Here is an 18,951-nt window from a genome sequence, read left to right on the forward strand (position 1 = left end):
CGTCTTCGGGCTTATTGTAATCAGCATTGTTATTGATCGCCTGCCCGAACCCCACAGAAGTAATCTATTTTAAATACACTTTCAGTAAAAGGGGGGTATTTTGGGACTTGTCACAGCACATTCTCTTCATATTGCTGAAGAAAGCCCCACAGAAGTAGAAAGAGGGACAGAAAAAAACAAGCAGGAAATGTCCTGGACTGTTTGATAAAAGAGAAAGAAAGTGACAGACATGCAAACACACTAACATACAGAAATAGTGCATGTATACTCTGTGAAATATGTCTTGCTTTTGCGTATAGGTGGTCCCTGGGTGGTCTCTGTCAGTGTGTGTGTGTGTGTGTGTGTGTGTGTGTGTGTACACGTGTGTGTCTCCGCAAGGCCGGTAGATGATGGATGAGGCTAGCAGCTAGCCAGACGTTGGTGATATTGATTTATCCTCAAATTCATGTGGGAGGAGGCGGCGTGGGGCGGCCCGCCTCGATGAGCATTTCAACACAATGTGCCTCTATGTGCCCACATACACGTACATACACATATATACAGTACTCACAACGTAAGTATTTCAAATAGCCGATGATTCTCTCGCACCAGCGGAGGTGTGGGCCTTGGCTGAAATTTGTCATTGTCTGCTGAGTACAATGACTGCATCCCTTCTCACCAAGGTGTTTTTATTGATCCAGCTGCGAAGTGGCATCCATTTGTTTAACATCCAGTCTAATACACTTCAATTGGCCCAGCCTTGTCTGTCTGCTTGCTCGTCTGGCCGTTTTGTTCATCTATGAGCACAGAGAGGAGTGTGTGTCCGATGAGTGTGTTTGGGCTCAAAAGGGCATGATAAAAAAAACACAAAAAAAAAACGTTTCTGGGATTATTTGTGAGCATTCATGAAGAAATTGTGTATTTGTGTGCATCTCCACTTGTAAGACGAGGTGAATCATCACGTGTGTTCCCGTGCACTCTCATGGCTGCAAATAGGTTTTTGTGCGGGTGTCAGGAGTCCCTCCTCCATTCAGCAACAAATTAAGGCTGTAGAGCAAAGTTGCTACTCTCTCCACTCAAGGCTTTGTTGTTTTTCCACTTACTTGCTTTGCTCATTTGTTGTTCATAATCAACGTTAACAAATTGTTCTCCCTGCCCAGCCATCTTGCAAATGGCCATGATTACAGAGGACACTGAGGCGATATGTCAGAGACACAATCTGTTACATCTGAACAAGATTACATTTAAATTGGACATGTTACAAGAAGTAGATATTGATGTTGCACTCTTAAGGACACCCTATCTTCCAGTTGTATCACTTGCAAGATGTCCTTTCCCTGACATTTAACTACATTACAATGATATCTCGTGTTAACAGCTGCTGCATTTCAAATGTATGAAATCCAAAAGTGTAGAGCTATTGAAAGGGTGTGCAGTGCAAAGAATTTAAGGATTTCTAACAGGAAATATTCTGTGGTCATATTACTGTCTCGGAGTTGAGTTAATGTACAGTTTTGTTTTTGGAGTTCTGATTTGAGAAAGATTCTGTGTTTCTCGCTTGGGAAAAAAGTTTCAGACTTTGTGACATCTCTGAAACCCAGAGGATTCTCTGTCTCCTCGTGTAATGACTATGAAGTATGATAACGATGACAGATGGAATCTAAATGTCTGCATGGGTGTGCTGTTAATGATGATGACAGTTATGGCAATAATTTTATGTTAGTGCTGACATTTACCGCATCACCGACATCAGACTGCTTCAATCCTGAAATATAAAATGATACACATCTCCATGAGAGGATTCAAAGCCTTTTTTTTTTTTTTTTGTCTCTGTCTCAGGGGATGATGTACCTGGAAGAGAGGAGGCTGGTCCACAGAGACCTGGCGGCTCGGAACGTGCTGGTGAAGTCGCCCAATCACATCAAGATCACCGACTTCGGGCTGGCGCGACTGCTGGATGCTGACGAGAAGGAGTACAACGCAGACGGGGGCAAGGTTGGTGTAAGTGGAGGCGTGTGCAGGTCTGTGTGCGTGTGCGTGCGTGCGTGCGTGTGTGTGTGTGTGTGTGTGTGTGTGTGTGTGTAGTACTTACGTGGCTCGGAGCGATTTATCATGCAGGACGCTTCACATGGAAATGGTTGACATAAGGAGTGAATACTGAAAGCGGAAAGAAATAAAACAAAAGGTCACTGATGGTGGCCAGGAGAGTGAGACCGGGGAGCCCTGCAAGGCTCCAGGGACAAAAGTATCTAAGTGTGTCTCAGAGTGTGTGTGCTGCATAAAATGTCAAAAATAAACAAATATTTTTCCTGTCAATTTACCAGACACATAATAGCTAAAAGTGCTTATTTTGTATTATTGGGAGTGTATCTGGTTTGATTGACATGCCATGGGTGTAGCCAGGTTTTTGCTATAGTTCCCCCCCCCCCCCAGCTCATCCAAATATGGTCATTTTAGGACAGGACATGTACACATTTTGGCCCGAGAAGACCAATGATTGGAAAGAGGAGTGAAGGATTTCATCTATGTCAAACTGTAAAGACCCTAACTAAACAGAGGCGGTATCTGAGACAATGCAGTCCCGAGATCCCTGCCTAACGACTTGCATGATGGCCAGGTGAGCCAATAAGCCAAAACGTATTGACTTATGACTACTGTGACCTTAACGATCCACAGGATGTCCGGGTGGATCCTACATGTGACATAAATTACTTTTAACGACTCTCAAGGTCTGGACGACCTGGCAAGAAGTTAAACACTGGAACTCCCCTCCTGAACTGAAGAAGCCTTTCAGCTGAGAGGCAAGACGCATTTAAGAAACTAAGGAAGAAGTCCGGGTGCAGTTGAAAACGACTGACATTAAATTCAACCAGTATGCATTTTTTTTAATGAATAACTGAGGTGACAAACACATTTCTCTGATTGGAATGCATTTTGTGTATCACACAACAGCATCTTTAACAGTTTAGAGGTGTGAAACTCTTCTGGTCAGACAAACTCTGCTGAACTTTGTTTCAGTACAATACAATTTAGAGCCACTTCATCCAAACAAATAAAGCAGCCAGAGTTCCAATCAGTTTGTTTTGTTTGGGGACCCAGACTACATTAATCAGAAGCCCCTTCTCTTCCCCTCGCTTGAGACTTACTATGCAAATTGTCCTGATCAAGTCCCTTTATTAAATTAGCTTGTTCATTCCTACATCTATTCAATGTGAGACCTGAAGGTAGCTGCTGCATCTCTGACCGCATGAAAGGAAGAAAAAAAAAAGTATTTTCATAAACCAGGCGAGTTTGATGCTGCCACATGATTGACTGACTCTATGTTGGTATTCACTGATGCCGTGATAGATGAAAGCTGTTGTCAGCACATCTACATGTATGCCATAAAAATAGATGCACCGTGGGAAATAAATCAACAGACATGAAAGTGGAGGTGCCACACAACATTTCCAACCTGAAGCATTTCATTTTCTCTCTTCCTGTTCATTTCCCTGAAGACCAAGTGTGTGTGTATGTGTGTATGTGTGTGTGTGTGTGTGTGTGTGTGTGTGTGTGTGTGTGTCAGGCTCCCACACAAAGGGAGGGGCTGTATCTGAAATAACCGGCACGTGCATGTGTGTGTGCGTGTGTGTGTGTGCACGTGTGTGCATATGTGCGTTCACATGCAAAAGGGTTCATAATTGCCTTTTTCAGTGGACAGCTGAAAACCCACCTTTGCAATCAATATGGAAGTCATATGGCAGTTAGGATGTGGAGATGTGTGTCTTTGTCCTTGTCAGGAATGTCCAGAGACTTGTTGTTATTACTATTTCACACCTTTCCTGTGCCGAAGCTTCAGCCTGTTGAGATGATGTGAGACAAATGGCTAATACCGTCTCATTTTAGAATCTGAAAAAAACCACACTGACTATTGATGCTCCCTGTGTTAGACTGAATCTAATCAATCTCAATACTTAAGTAATATTGAGCAAAGCAAAACGATGGTTGAAAGCACCGCCGATATCTTACAATAGAGCTGCTTTCGAGCAAAATAGCATAATGAAAAACATGTCTGCAATTTAGCCGTAAATATGATAAATGAAGGGCGAACGGTATAGTTCATGTTTATGTACCTCTCTGTCTCCTCTCAGATGCCCATTAAATGGATGGCTCTGGAGTGCATCCACTACAGGAAGTTCACCCATCAGAGTGACGTGTGGAGTTATGGTGGGTGTTAAATGCATTTTGTGCAGACGTCACTGTTTCTCTTGCTCGTACCTGTGGGAGGACACAAGTCAATGACCTGAATTCCTGTTTCCTTTATTTGCGTTTCCTTTTTCTGCCTGCTCACCTTGTTCTTACTCAATCTCTGGCTTTTTTTCTCACTTTCCTGTCTCTTCCCGCCTGTTTTGTTTACTCTTCTTTTTTATTTCTCCCACCCTACATGCTCTCCAGGAGTTACCATCTGGGAGCTGATGACATTCGGAGGCAAACCGTACGACGGTATCCCCACACGAGAAATCCCAGACATCCTGGAGAAAGGGGAGCGCCTACCTCAGCCGCCCATCTGCACCATAGACGTCTACATGGTCATGGTTAAATGTGAGAAAACACAACAACACACGCTTAAACCCCCCCAAAAATCCTACATAATCCTTTAAATAGAATATTATTGTCAAAAATATTGGTAGTGGTGCCGTGGCTTAATAATTCCAGACATTTTAAATGTAGAATAGCAAAGCATGTGACACCTAAACCAAACTGTACATCTATCCATACTAAAACTAAACATTATTGTTGTCTAAGTAACAGGTAGCAGCAGTAAACAGAGTGTTACAGAGCAGCACTCAAACACAGTCACCTAATCCCATTTTTTTATTTCTAAATCATGTTTATATTCTGCTGCAGCTCAGCTCGAAGTGTTACAGATGACTTGTAGTTTAATAAAAGGATTCACACTTTTAATATTCATCTGGTCAGATGTTGTTTGGGCTCTGGGACTTCACTTCAAGGCTCGAAGAAAAGTTGATATATTTACAGGGAATGAAAACGAGACTAACTGTGTTGTCATGAATCTGTGATGAGATGCTGCTTTATGGTCTGCGACATGGACGCCAGTCCTCACCAGGGACTCTGCCCGCATCCGTCTTGGTGTCATCTTCCATCTGGATAACCACACCTCCTTCCCAGCCGACTTACCCCGACTCTGCCTCCAGCCCGGGCGACTCATCCAAAAACCCGCCTTCTCTTCATTCCCCGAAAATTTTCCCATGCCTGACCCATCTTGCGCTCCTTCCCCCAGCTGATTTCATAACCCCGGTGCTGGTGTACATGGCTACAGAGGGATCCACCCTCCCATATTTCCAGGAAGCTGTCCAGACGTGTATGCCAGACCACGCTTTGAGCCGTGCCAGCTATTGGCTGCTTGGCTGTCTTTCCTCGCTCCAGTCTGGTCATCACTCCACCCTGTCTGCCCTCAACTGTGGTGGAGTGACTTGTCTGTCACTCAGTTTTCAGTTGGCTGAAAATCCCATAAAAAGGACCTCACATCAACTTCTCCCCACTGACTTCCTTGTTTTGTCTTTCATAGCGCTTCCTAGTTCTTACTTTTTTTTTATTATCTCGTCTTTTCTCGCGCAAATATTGTATCTGCATTACAGATATACTTCTTATTACGGGCAGCATGTTGCCCTATGAATTGAAACTTATTCTACTGTTGCACTCATTGTGATTCACCCTACAGAGAGCTTAAAATGCCAAATGTGTTGAAAGAGAATAATGTGATCCAGCTTAGAGCTTCATATCAAAACATATTCCCATGACAAAAATGTTAATCCAACTTAAATGTCATATCTAATAGTTGCCAATGGCTTTTGACAGCACAGAAGCAAACCATGAAAGCCCTGCAGCCATTTAGCCTAATAACAATTCCAACTTATTCTCTCTTTCTCCCTGGAGGAGAGAAATACATTTTACGTACAATGTAAATCTGTCTAGACAATAATATTGTAAATGCTGAGGTCAAAGGGATTCCCTTAATTTAACAAGATGCTTACATATTCCAGATTCATTCGGAATGCTGCAGAAGTTTTAACACTAAAAAGTAATGGAAGGATGTTTCCTAAAGCAAAGTTTTATTTAAAAGCTAACTTCTGAGGACTAATTTCCCCTCGGGGATTAATAAAGTGTATAAAATCAAAAAATCAAAAATAAACAGAAACAACATATCAATATTTGGTATGAGTTTCCCTTTGCCTTTAAAGCAGCACCAAATTCTCCTTGTACACTTTTTCACAGTTTTTCAGGGTCCTTGGCAGGTAGGTTGTTCCAGGCAACGTGGCGGAATTGTGCAGTTCTTCCTTTTTTTTTCTTCCAACTATATTTGCAAACACCCCACCATGAGAGATGAGTGACGTCAGGTAAGCTTCAGGGCGGTAATCAGAAATAACTAAAACGGGTCAAGCACTGAGTCAAAGCAGCAGGAGGGTCGCGCTGCCCAGTTAGAAGCCCGGCAATCAGCAGCATTAATTCTAATTACATGTTGACTGAGAGCCGTTGTTTGTGATGTGTGCCGTCACACTGCGTGCCCCGCCGCCTCAGCATCACCCCAATAAAGATAAAATGGAGTTTGATTGCTGGAGTAATTGCACCTCATTTAGGAAATGGGCCTACGTGGGGAGCTACAAGTGGAAATTATAGCAACTGAACAAAGTCAGACAGGCGAAATGACAGCACAAAGGGTCAGGGTTTATTTAAGGGGAGCTGCTTTTAGATTTTAAAAGTGGTGTTAGCAGACAGATTCAAAAACAGGAGCCTTTATCGACAGGAAACATACATAAGGTGTCAACAGTTTGTTTTGTCACTACTAAATTAGAAATAAAATCAAGTAAAATGCCAAGTTTCTTTCCACGAACCCTCCTCTATGACCGCTGATGCAACCAGGGGACACTTTATTCATAAGTGTTGCAGAATATGTAATATAGATGTCTACATTTAAATAAGCAGCTCAGTTTGCTTCCTGTCTAATCTGAGCTGAGACACCACCTGGAATTTCACTTTCCCTTCAGGGGTTTGCCATGTTTAATACAGCCGTAGCCTGAGGGAGAGAAACGTGGGCTTGAAAGCAAAATGAGAAAATACTCTTCCTTTTAACTTCTTCTGAGTTGCCCTTGAGCAAAGCACTTAGCCCTCAGAATGTATCGAACTTAATTAAAGGTGGCATTGTTGTTGGTCATTCAGTGTTTTTTGGATAAACGAAGGTTAAAGATAGAAATGTTCAAATTAACACAATGGTAGTGAGTTTTTTCTTTATTCATGTAGAAGGTTAAGAGGAGTCTGTCTGAGAAAAACAGCAAAGAAACAAAGGTTAAAGAAAGAGGACAACATCCTTCACTCAGGCCTCTATCCTTTATACATCTGTATGTTTATCTCTTTTACATCCCTCTCCCTCTTTGTCTTTCTCTTCTCTAGGCTGGATGATTGATGCAGACAGCAGGCCGAAGTTCAAGGAGCTGGCTGCCGAGTTCTGCAGAATGGCCCGCGACCCCCAACGGTACCTGGTCATCCAGGTGTGTTTCCTTCAGCAGGCTCACTGCCAGAGGAAATCAGGCTTTTCCGTGCAACCATTTGCATACAGGGCAAATGAATGTGATTGTATCTGATTAAATGTTCTGTGATGCTTGGTGTAATTTACTTAATTAAGTTAAAAATTGTACATGTGTGTGATTCAGGGAGACGACCGCATGAAGCTTCCCAGCCCCAATGACAGCAAGTTCTTCCAGAGCCTGCTGGACGAAGAGGACCTCGAAGACTTGATGGATGCTGATGAGTATCTGGTGCCTCGAGGATTCAACATGGCTTCTCAGTCGTGCGCAACCAGGCCTCGAGTTGACTCCAACAGAGTAAGAGCATATAGAAGCACAAACATTTTGTAATTCAGTCCTGGCGTGGTTGTTTTTTTGGTAGAATAACACATCACATCTCTTATAACGATCCTTTAAACTCTGCAGATCTCAGATCGAAAGCTGCCCAACTTCCTGTCCTCTATAAGTGCTCAAGGTGGTTAAGAACTTTCAATACACTGATGATTTTCTTCTGCTAACGGCCCACCTCCATCATTTCCATCCCACCGTGTGTTGCTTAAACCTGGACTCTTTATGCACATGCTCCCCAGGCCCCAGGTTTCATTACTCAGAGCTCCATAAGCAAATAACAGACACTCTCTTAAAATGACGGAGCCGTTTACTAATAGCGCAGGCTCTGCTGTTTGCTCTGCAGCAGGCACCACATGCCACGGGCCCACGGCTCTGCATCCTATGCACCTTTACCCCAATGGCCGATCCATTTTCCTGCAGCTCTTTGCTCCCTGACAACCACACACTAAAAAACACGCATCATAATCCTGTGTGTTTAAGGTCAACAGCTCTATCACCAAATGAAACTCTTTTGATTATGCAATCAAAAGCCGCTGCATGCCCAAACAGGGAAATAAACTCATTGTAAAAATCCATCAGCTGGCTGACTTTGCCGAAGGAAGTTTGGTATTCAGGTTGCACTGCTACAGACGCAGTCCAATACCGACAGTTATCTTATCTGTGCTGATTTGCTCTCACACTCCTACTTGAATAGAGGAGCAGATAATGACTCGCTTTGAAGAAGGGATGAGCAGAGAAATTTGGAGGAGGGGGAAGTTGATTGCAGTGGAGGTAACACTGTTGGAGTAGGTGGACAGCTATAACCCCGGGACATTTCCTTCTTTTTTTCCTGTTGTGTTTTGTAGCTCTGCTTCCTGTAATTGCTGCTGTAGCGCAAGCAGCTGGCAAGAGCACGGAGTGAGTTGGCCTGGATTAAATAGCCCCCGGCAAGCCAACACAGCATCATGAGAAGCCCTTTGCTTCACATGTCATGTTTTATATTTTCTTGTGAGTTGTTTTGTTCTTTTTTGAGGTTCAGGTGTTTGAATGGTAGCTTTGCCTGGCTGCCCCTCACAGTCCCTAATGGCTCATGACTACACCAACAGAACTTTGTCTGTGAGTTTTACTTCAGCCGGCAGCAGCATGGGTTAAAAGTCTCACTTTCTTTGCCGCAGGTGACACAAAACTGGCATAAACTGACTCAAACTTTATTACTCTTGGCATTTCTACTATGTTTTTGTTGTGGATCAATTGAACTCAATTCTATCATCACATAGCGAGACAGCGAGACGTATCAAAGCGTCCAGTGTGGTTCAGATCAAAGAAAATCACACCTATCGTTTGTTCAGTAACATCAAACTGCATTTTTCCTGACGCTGTCCACAACACACCCTTTACCTCAGAACCAGTTTGGCTATCGAGATGGAGGGCCAAATCCTGCAGAAGGAGCCTCGACAGGCGCCCAGGCCTGCGTGAACGAGGAAGCCACAGGCGGCCCGGGTCCCGCCCTGGAGGACCAGCGCTGCAATGGCAGCCTGCACAAGAAGAGCCTGAGCCAGGCTGGCGGGGAGGACAGCGGAGGCCAGAGGTACAGTGCCGACCCCACCATCTTCCTGGGGGAGAGAGCATCCAGAGGGGACACAGATGAGGATGGATACATGACACCAATGAAGGACAAGAGCTCCTCAGGTATGCCGAGAAAAACACAAAGCAAAGTAAAGCAACTGAACAGTGGCCCTAAGAGTAAAGTCAGTTTAATTTTGCAAAGTGCATGTGACAAGCAGAAGCACTTTACAGAAGCTAAAAATAATTCCAGGTAGAAGTTGTGCAGCCCTGCGGGGCATTTTGTGGTAATTTTGCATAAATACATTTTATGAGCTGTATCCACAGCACGCTTCAGATAATATTAAATTTTGAAATAACCTTACTTCATTATATTAATTTCTCACTTATCAAAACACAAGTAACACAGAGCCATGGAAATGAGTGCCATAGATTAACTGCACTGCTGTTTAGGAATTCTGTCCGTTTGCACCTTTTCTCTGTTCCATCATCTTTTTGCTCATTCAATCTTTTGTTGTGTAGTCTGCTTGTCATTTCACCCGTTCATTTCATTTCATTCCATTGATTAAAATTCCTACTGAGCTTCCATCGACGGCGGTGTATGTCAGCTACTACGACAGAGTCATGTTTTGCCTTTGATCATAATTCAGTCTATCAGCCCTGCTCTTGCACTACCGTCTTTGATTTCTGAGCAGCTCAAAAATATAACAAAGCCTGCAGCAAAATGCATCTGATGCAATGTCAAGGAGCGGGAGAGTAGGCAAAATCAATAGGTTTCGTACCCCACTATTACAGCGCTTGGAAGCAGTGAAGAGGGGTCATTTGTTGGCATTTTCAACCCTCGGCAGATGGAGTTTCCAGTGCCAAAGAACTTCTGGCAAGTTGCCCATCTGGTCCTCAGTGGCTGCCATTATCACCATTATCATCTCCATCTTCTCTCCTCCTTCATTCACCAGTGATCTCTTTCTTTTACTCCCCCTTTTAATTTCCATTTACTTTGTTTTCACTTCTCTTGACTTAATTTTGGTGTTTTTCTGCCTTATTGTCACGTAAACTGCTTTTCTATTCTCCTTTTTCCGTCTCCCCTCCCTCCCTTTTCTGATCCGTGCTACAGAGTATCTGAATCCCATTGAGGAGAACCCTTTTGTCTCACGACGTAAAAATGGTGAGATCCATGCCCTGGACAACCCGGGCTACCACAGCACACCCAACAGTCAGCCCAAAGGAGAGGACGAGTACATCAACGAGCCCCTCTACCTTAACACCTTCCACAGTCCTGCTGAGCTGGGACTGGAAGCCCTGAGGAGAAATGGTCTGCCCTTACCCACCCACCCTCCTTCTTCCATCTCGGCCACAACCTCAGGCTCCCACCTCCCACTTACCATCCAGACCAGCCTGCCCCACTACCCCCACCCCTCAGCCCAGCCGTCTCCATCTGGCATGCCTTGCCACCATGGGCCACCGACTCATATCCTCCACGCTCACCACACCCTCAAATCTACAGGACAGCCGGGCAATCCAGGTGGCGTCTCCCTCTCTCAGAGCCAAACAGGAACTACCGCTCAAGCCCAGGTGAGCCAATCAGGTGCCCTGTCCATGTCGGCCACCATCGGGCACGGCAGCCTGCCAGCCTACCAGAGCCTCACCGCCACGCATCCTGCCAGCATGCTGAAGCACGGGGGGCAGACGTCAGGTAAAGTCAGTGGGAAGAAGCTGAAGGTGACCTTTGACAATCCAGAATACTGGCAGCACAGCTTGCCTCCCAAATCGTCTAACCAGGCGGTCCCCGATGGGGCCCAGGGAGACTCCATCAACGCCAGGCTCTTCTACAAGCAGAATGGACACATACGGCCGGCAGTAGCTGAAAACCCAGAATACATGTCTGAGTTTTCCCTCAAATCTGGCACCGTCTTGCCACCGCCACCTTACCGGCAGCGAAACACTGTGGTCTAAATCGTTCCATTTGACAAACGTTCCCCAAACTTACTCTAACCTACAACAACCCTGACATCCTCTGTCCACTGTCCCACACTGAGGGGAGCGGCCACAACCAAAGCTGCCCCAAACTCTTTCCAGTTAACGTGCCATCTGCTGTAGATTGTAGCAACATCCAAATGAGGTGGATCGAACCAAGCAGAACCAACTCCCGCACCTGCACTATATCCAGTCCAGTCCATTTCTGTTCTGTAGATAGAGAAGAGACTGCGCATAGTTACTGAGAACATGGAGGTTATGGTCGTTTTCAGTAAATAATGGACTCGTAACCTTCACACAGCAGTGGATGTACTGTACTGTGTTGTCACACCGAGGCAGACACACAACTCTCAAACACAATGGATTCAGCTTCGGAGACCTGAACTCACTGCCAGCCACTTCGGTGTACGATTTGTGAGAGGAACGAGATGTTTTATTGTTATTGTTTTCTTTTCCAGCATAAAGGTCTGAGGATGAATGATATTCTGCTGGGTTTCTGAAAATAGCAAACCGACAGAACAAATACTGTCTGTTACACGTCAAGATGTCTAGTCTTGTGAATGACCTGCGAGTGAGTAAGGCGAAAAAGTAAAATATGGAGGAAAAAAGACTGAGTTTAGTCAGAAGAGTGGGCAACAGAAAAGACAGAGTACTCATCAATCATTATCAGTGTTTTTGCAAAAATAATTATTCAGTGTTTTCTTTACTTTTCCATCAAATAAGTGGAACTCATCTCATCTTTCTACTGTAACTGTGATACTGTGATGGCCAAAACTACAGTGATCTCTTCTCACGTTTGTAGTTCAACCATGGACTTTTTAACTTGCCTGAAAATATGCTGGGCAACTGCTGTTTTGTTGTTTTTGCTCGACTGCTGTCTTCTTGGAGAAGCTGATCAAAACCAGCTTTTCCAAGGCAAATGGTACAAGGGATAAATACACATTCAACATTTTTATAAACACTGGCCGCAGTGCTGAAAAGACCGATTTTTATACACTGGTTTTCCCTTCAGATCATGAAGCTGGCGTAGATGCTATGAGAGTGAGAATGTACAGTAGCTATGAAAATTGCTGTATACTGCTAAATAGTGCGATAGGATCATCCATAAAGCAGCTGAACTCAAAATGGTGATTACAGAAAGCGAGAGGGCTTAAGAGAGAGAAAATCATCTGCAGAGAGGGGAGGGAAAGTTCATGCAAGTCGACTAATGAAGACCTCAAGGAATGAATAAGACAGCACCAGCAGAGCGCAGTAAAACTGACTACTTTTCATGTGTGCATGTGTTTGTGAGTGTGATTGGATGTGTGTGGAACATATTAGCAAGCCAGCTTGACCCTGTAGGGATGTACTTTGGAAAATGTGCTCGAAGTCAATGTAATGAAGTGAACAGCGAAAGACTTTCACTGCTAACCAACACAATACTTAAACAAGGCTTTTATCATATGACTGCTGTCATGGAGAAAACAAATCCAACTCCAATCAAAAGCTCAAACAGAGGCCCCACAGCACCAAACGACCCCAAATCACTGGAAGTGTTTCCAAACTTAATGCGGTCCTCTGCTATCTTGTTCTTCGTTTGGTTGGTTAAAGCCAGAAACTTGAGGTTTTTATGTTGGAGCTGATGATGCACAGACAATTTATAGTTTTGTTCATTTTAAGGTGCCAAAATAATATATTTAGGAAACAGTTTGTCACTGTCACAGTGTTGCCAGCAGCCATGACATAACCGTTTTGGTAGCTTGGACCTAGTTAAAAGTAAAACTCTGTTTCCCAAAACACCTCATCTGCATTCTTGCAGCCATTTCAATGCAACTTGTTCTTGATTCATCAGCGCAAAACTTGTAAATCAGAGGAAATTGTAAATTCTCGTTGTTGTCACTGAGTTTAATCAGCTCGCATAGCCTGTGTCTCGACTACGCCTCCAATATCTCTTCTTAACCCAGAGTGACATCATCAAAGGCTACGTTTTATTCTTGAGATCACAAATAGGATGCTGAATGCCCCTTAACTCTCAAGAGAGTAGTTGTGACGCTCACGACTGATGCCTCTGTAGGCAAACAGCCAGTCACTGCTGTAAAAGTACTGGTAATGCAGCCATTCCTTGCACTACCAAGCCATACTAAACACCTGTGGGTGGGAAAACACCACCGAGTTTGCCAAACCTAGAAGTTCAAGACAAAACTTGCTGGTTTGTCTCAGAAGTCCTCTTTCAATATCTCACCAGAATCCCATCTTATAGGTCCTGAACCTTCAACAAGACTGACATTTTCCAGTCTTTTTTTTTTGTGCTTTATCATTGTTTCAACAGATTTTCATCATTCTGCTGTGGTAGAGCTCCGTCTGAGCTGTCTTCTCATGTAGCCTATTTATTTTTTTTGTATTTAAGTGTGTGTGAGATTGTTCGTCTGAGTATATGCACATGTAAAGCTGTATATGTTTGTCCTCCCCATTGGGCACTTTGATCAAAGTTGCGGGGAGAAAGAAAAGATTTCTACCCTTCGCTACTGAAATATTCAACTTGTTTATCTGGTCGTTTACCACTTCAGAGAGCAGCAGCTTTAGTAAGAGTGCAAGGAAGATACTGCCGCCAAGAGTTCACAACAACAACACGTTGTAGGTGGTACTGACCAGCTTCAAGAATGTCCTTGTTTCCATGTTTTTTTGTTCGCTTCAAACAGTATTTATAACGCTGCTTTGGTGATATCATGATTAATTGATGAAGGAGTATTTTGTAGTCCCTTTTAGAGCTCTAATTCAATGAAATAGAGACAGCATTTAATATCAATGTAAAATATTTATAGCGCGTTTGAGCTTGTTTATACTGAGCGATGGAAGCGACTGCCAAATCTGGGTTTCAAGGAAAATAAAAGAGAGCGAAGAGGACGATGGCGGTAAAAAGAAAAACACATGCCTTGGTTTCTGTCTTGTTTGCCCTAAATTATACTGCAGACCGAGGCAAAATATGTGTTTGAATCAAGAATAGATTAGACTGAAACACTAATCAGACAACTGGCCTCAAATGTTGTCGAGAGCACTTCAGAGTATCCGAGGGGCTTGAGACAGGAAGAGAGACACACATGTATCTGAAGGGTCCACATCTGTCAAGTCCTGGTTTTGCCATCTGAAGGCCATGGTTACCTTTTTAAAGTATCAAAATGTGTTTTTGTGGAAGCAAAATTATTATTTCCCCTCCACTGAGTAGTACCTCATTTCTTGTTTCAAACATATTTTCCCTCTGTGTTGGGCGTCATTACCTGCTGCTATTTGCCTCAGCCCTAAACACTCTTGTGGCTCATGGCAGTTCACAAGAAAACCACCGCAACACCAGTGTTTAAGACTGATCTTTTCAGATATTTTGTTTACTATTTCCTCTAAGCCACGGTGCAAAGGCATGTAGCCATGTACCAAAGTGAATCCTTTAATACGTCAGCTACCGTAGAGGCCGCGGCAGAGTCTGTTGTATAGTAACTATTACATTGCATGGTACCCAAAGTGAGTGTTTTACTGCCCTCCACCTTTGTATCTCTTCATTGATGACGATATTATATTCAGATTTCTGTCCAGCGGGGGATGAATTTACCAGATATTTTTTACCGAGTTTAGTAGCACAAACTGGGACTCCTTATTTCTGAAAGCTTTCATTGGACTTTATCTGTGTGTGTGTGTGTGTAGTACCCCTATATAGTCATTTTAATATTGAGTTTTGTCCACATTATCAACGATGTACTTTTTTCCACTATTGTGTTTGCTACTGTACATTATTTAACATGTTCTAGCTACAGTATTTAGTTGTTCGCGTTTTAATTGCACAAATCATCACTTCTAAATGGAGGTCATACATTTCCGTGTTTAAATGATCCGATCAGTATAACTGTACAGAATCCTTTGGGGTTTCCTCCCAAATTTATCTAACACACTTCAACAACAAATGTGAATAGTATTTTTATAAAGCACTGAAATGGCCAACGTGGTGAATTTGTAAATAAGGAGGCGATGCTTTGAATTTATATCGGTCTTCTCTCCTACTGCTGTTTTCTCCTGCTTATAACGACTTGTACAAAAAGAGGCGTACATATTTGCTTTATGTAAGTGTACCTTTTGACTAATGGGGATTTGATTTTAAAAGTGCTTGTTGACCTTTTCTCATGTGAAACACTGTTCGGTGGCCCTTTTCCAGACCTTTTGTGGCTGTCCTCATGTAATGTTTAGGTGAACACTGTAAAACACTATAAAAGTGATGGTGGGTGGTGGGTGGGGACAGGGGTGGGGGGCTGTTTAGTTCATTTGAATCTCTGTTTTGCTTTCCCCATGCCTACCACATTTCATTTGTCACTCAGTAATGAGAATGCACCAGAACAAGCGAACAATACCTTGTTTTTTTTCTCCATGTCATAAAACTGAAACCAGTGCTGCCAACTAACCCACATGAACTGTGTTTGGGAGTCAGTGTTACCTTCTCTGCTTTCTTTCTCCTGGAAATATTACTGAGCCAAGTTTAACCTCCTCCTCCCTTTTCCTGAAAGGCAGAGCACAGCCTTCACAATACAGTACAACCTGTTTTAATTTATTTCATTTTGCATGCTTTTAAAGGCGACATAGTGGAGAGAAGGCGTCTTCAATTCCTCCTCCTCGCCATCGTTAGCTCTCCATACTTTCTCCCTCGAGTCTGTGTTTTTTTTCCAACGCGGTCATTGCCGACTGTCTCTCTGAGTACTTTGAAACCATACCCAAAGCTTTATATCATAGAAAAACCGTTCCTCATGTTTGTTACATGAATCTGTCAGAAGTATATTTTTAATTTAATATAAATAAAGATTGATTCAGTATATGTCGTGGTGATTTGGTGGTGATTTTGCAGCATAAGATCTGGCACTTCAGCTTTGTAGATTTGAAAAGAAAATTGTTTGGTTTTTAGGCATGAGTAAACAAAATTCTCAAAGTAAGTCTGTCATGGAACATTATACCTGATATTTACATAGAAAAACATGACTATAAAGTTGTTATAGAAGTTGTGCATCCAGAAAATCAGCCACATCGGGAATTGCTACGTCTCTGTAACCCTGTTAGGGATTCTGTGTCTTTCTCAAAGACACCTCAGCAGGGAAGCAGAAGTCCGCACCCAGATCTCAGGTTTCCTTATACGCCACCCCGCTGCACGTAAATAGAGCAGAAAATGAAAGCCCCACTCAGATGCTCTGATGCGCATTCTAACAGCTTAAATAATCAAATTTAACAGATGGTGTCTTTAATTAAGACGAGGAAGCTCTCAAGTTACAGTGTGCTTATTTTGACCCGACTTCTTAAGATCAACATGACAGAAGTTGCACTGGAGACGAGATTCTGCAGCGCACAACACTTTCATGCTCAAAAGGACTTGCAGATGAAGCCCGGCTGCATCAAAAGGTCCACAGTGTTCTCCGAGCTTCCTCCAAAAGCTCGCCTCAAATAGCCTAATGTGTGGATATAACATTTTGCTCTTGATTTTCTCTCACCCGGTGCTGCGTTTAATCCGCTGTTTACCCAAGTGTTGGTTATGTAAACTGGCATAGGCAGCATCGTTTGCTATGCAGCGCTCCTCCACTGCTGCTCCACGCCGAGGCTTTCATTTCAATCATAAATAATACAAAACTGTCCAATGGCAGAATATGAGCTTTCTGAAGTCACTGCTATTAATACTAATAAGGCGATGGGGTGCTTTAAGTAAACACTGTTTATGAACAGAAATCCCCCCCTCTCCTTTCTCTTCCTCCTTCTTTCTCTCTCTTCTCTCTATTAGTTTCCTCAGAGCGCTGAGACTCAATTAGTAAGCACATCTAGTTCCACCATAGTAATTTAGAGAGGGGGCTTCTGCTGCAGAGGAACGGTATTTGAACTATTTCCAGTCATATTCTTATATAGCTACTTATTCAAAATCTATATTAGGTCTGCCTGCTTGAATCGCTGTCAAAAAAATTATGCTTCCCATTTGCTACGTAAAAGGAAATTTAATTGATACTCTCTCCCTTCCTAACATTGAACTCACATAATAGACAGATTATCTTGAACATTAAGCACACTTCCCGACAGGACTTTGCACATTATCACCCACACCAGACAGCAAAGGGGGGGGAGGTCGCTGTTAATTTGGCAACTGCTGCATAACCATTTGTCAGTGTATTACAAGTCTCCTTTAAAGCCCGTCTTTCAGTGAAGCCTGCTATCGCCGCCAGGAGACGGGCTTCAGCTCCATCCCGGAGGCCTGTAGCAATTATACTTACAGCTGCCCTGTACACCTGTGACATAGCTCGGCGATGACAGCTCATCGCCAACACACCGCTGCTGTTTAATTGCGGCGTATCACCTTGACAGAGTGCTTTACCCGCATATCCCGTCACCAAGGAGAAACAAGGTGACTGAGATGGGTCTATAAGCCTGATGATTCTTTTATATTATGGCCTATAGGGTGGAGCAGTGTGGGAGTTTTTTTGTGTGGCAGTTGCAGTGATTTTGTTCACATGTATTCAGAGGCCCTTGAAGTAGAATTTAGGTGATTCTCCTCCATAAATTCTCCTCGTAAAATGGGAGTAATTATTCCATGACAAAGGAAACTACCTTTGAAGAATGAATAATTACTCTACTTATATAAATTAGAGACAGCCTTATCATTGAGCTCATTTCTCTAATGGCTTGTGTGATTTTCTTTCAGTCATGTCACTGCGGTTCGCAGCAGTTGAGTTAAAGTATATACACTGCATAAGTTTGGAAAAGCATGGGATGCAGGGTTAGTGGAATATAAACTTCTGCAAATCAAAAGCAGTAGACAGAGCTGCTAACATTAGCCGAAACTCTCATTTAGGCTATATGGTCCGGCCATATACAAGGTTTTGACATAGCCTTCTTAATTTAACCACTAACCTCACAAACTAATGTAATATGAGAAGCACATTGCCTTGAGGTAATGCCAAGTTACTACTAAGCAAGTTAACCAGACATGCACGCAGATAAACCCAGTGTTTAATCTATTCCTCACACTTTTGCTCTCGTGTTTGTTGTTTTAAAGAGGGCAGAAAAGACACCACCATCCTGACTCTTCATCTATGCAGCATTGCTTTCACCAGATTACTTATCCCACCATTTCAACATGAGGAGAAATCCAAAGTTTGACAGACCTCGCGTGCGAAGTTATGGTTGCCAAGCCCGATCGGGGTAGGAGAATTGTTTTGCAAATGGTCTCATAGGCATTTATTTTTTCAGTGTTTTAGACAGTAAGTTGGTGGGTTAATTATATGTCATCTTTTTCAACATTTGAATTTTGTAGGATTCAAGCTGAAACAGTAAGACTGACAGTGTACTGCATGCTAGAAACCATGAATGTGTTCATGTATTAACCTTCTGCTTTACGGTCCTTCTCATCATGTTAATGTGACATGATTACTGTAACATATTTCCCTTTTTAACTTCAGATGGCATATTTACATTTTAATAATACAGGAAAGGCTTCTGGTGTTGTGTAATGTGCAGTTAAATTCACAATGTGTCCATTATGTTTCCATAATGCAGTTAA

General features: G+C 43.0%; 1 protein-coding gene across 3 annotated transcripts in view; it reads left to right on the top strand.

Moving 5' to 3' along the window:
* The window catches only part of LOC138206973 (receptor tyrosine-protein kinase erbB-4-like), a 214,241-nt gene extending 198,005 nt beyond the window's left edge, over positions 1–16,236 (top strand). For 2 of the 3 annotated variants that reach the window (XM_069163915.1, XM_069163917.1), the window contains exons 21-27: positions 1,819–1,980; positions 4,110–4,185; positions 4,414–4,560; positions 7,429–7,526; positions 7,689–7,859; positions 9,275–9,560; positions 10,549–16,236. In XM_069163915.1, the coding sequence (XP_069020016.1) occupies positions 1,819–1,980; positions 4,110–4,185; positions 4,414–4,560; positions 7,429–7,526; positions 7,689–7,859; positions 9,275–9,560; positions 10,549–11,387 (1,779 nt within the window). In that variant the 3' untranslated portion in view covers positions 11,388–16,236. The remainder of the gene's footprint in view (positions 1–1,818; positions 1,981–4,109; positions 4,186–4,413; positions 4,561–7,428; positions 7,527–7,688; positions 7,860–9,274; positions 9,561–10,548) is intronic. The other variant, XM_069163918.1, reaches the window with a different exon arrangement.
* Positions 16,237–18,951: the final 2,715 nt, after the last annotated feature.

The sequence above is a fragment of the Embiotoca jacksoni genome, unplaced genomic scaffold (assembly GCF_022577435.1).
Source record: "Embiotoca jacksoni isolate LCO1_2020_lvr unplaced genomic scaffold, fEmbJac1.0.p SCAF_30, whole genome shotgun sequence".
NCBI classification, from domain to species: Eukaryota; Metazoa; Chordata; class Actinopteri; family Embiotocidae; genus Embiotoca; species Embiotoca jacksoni.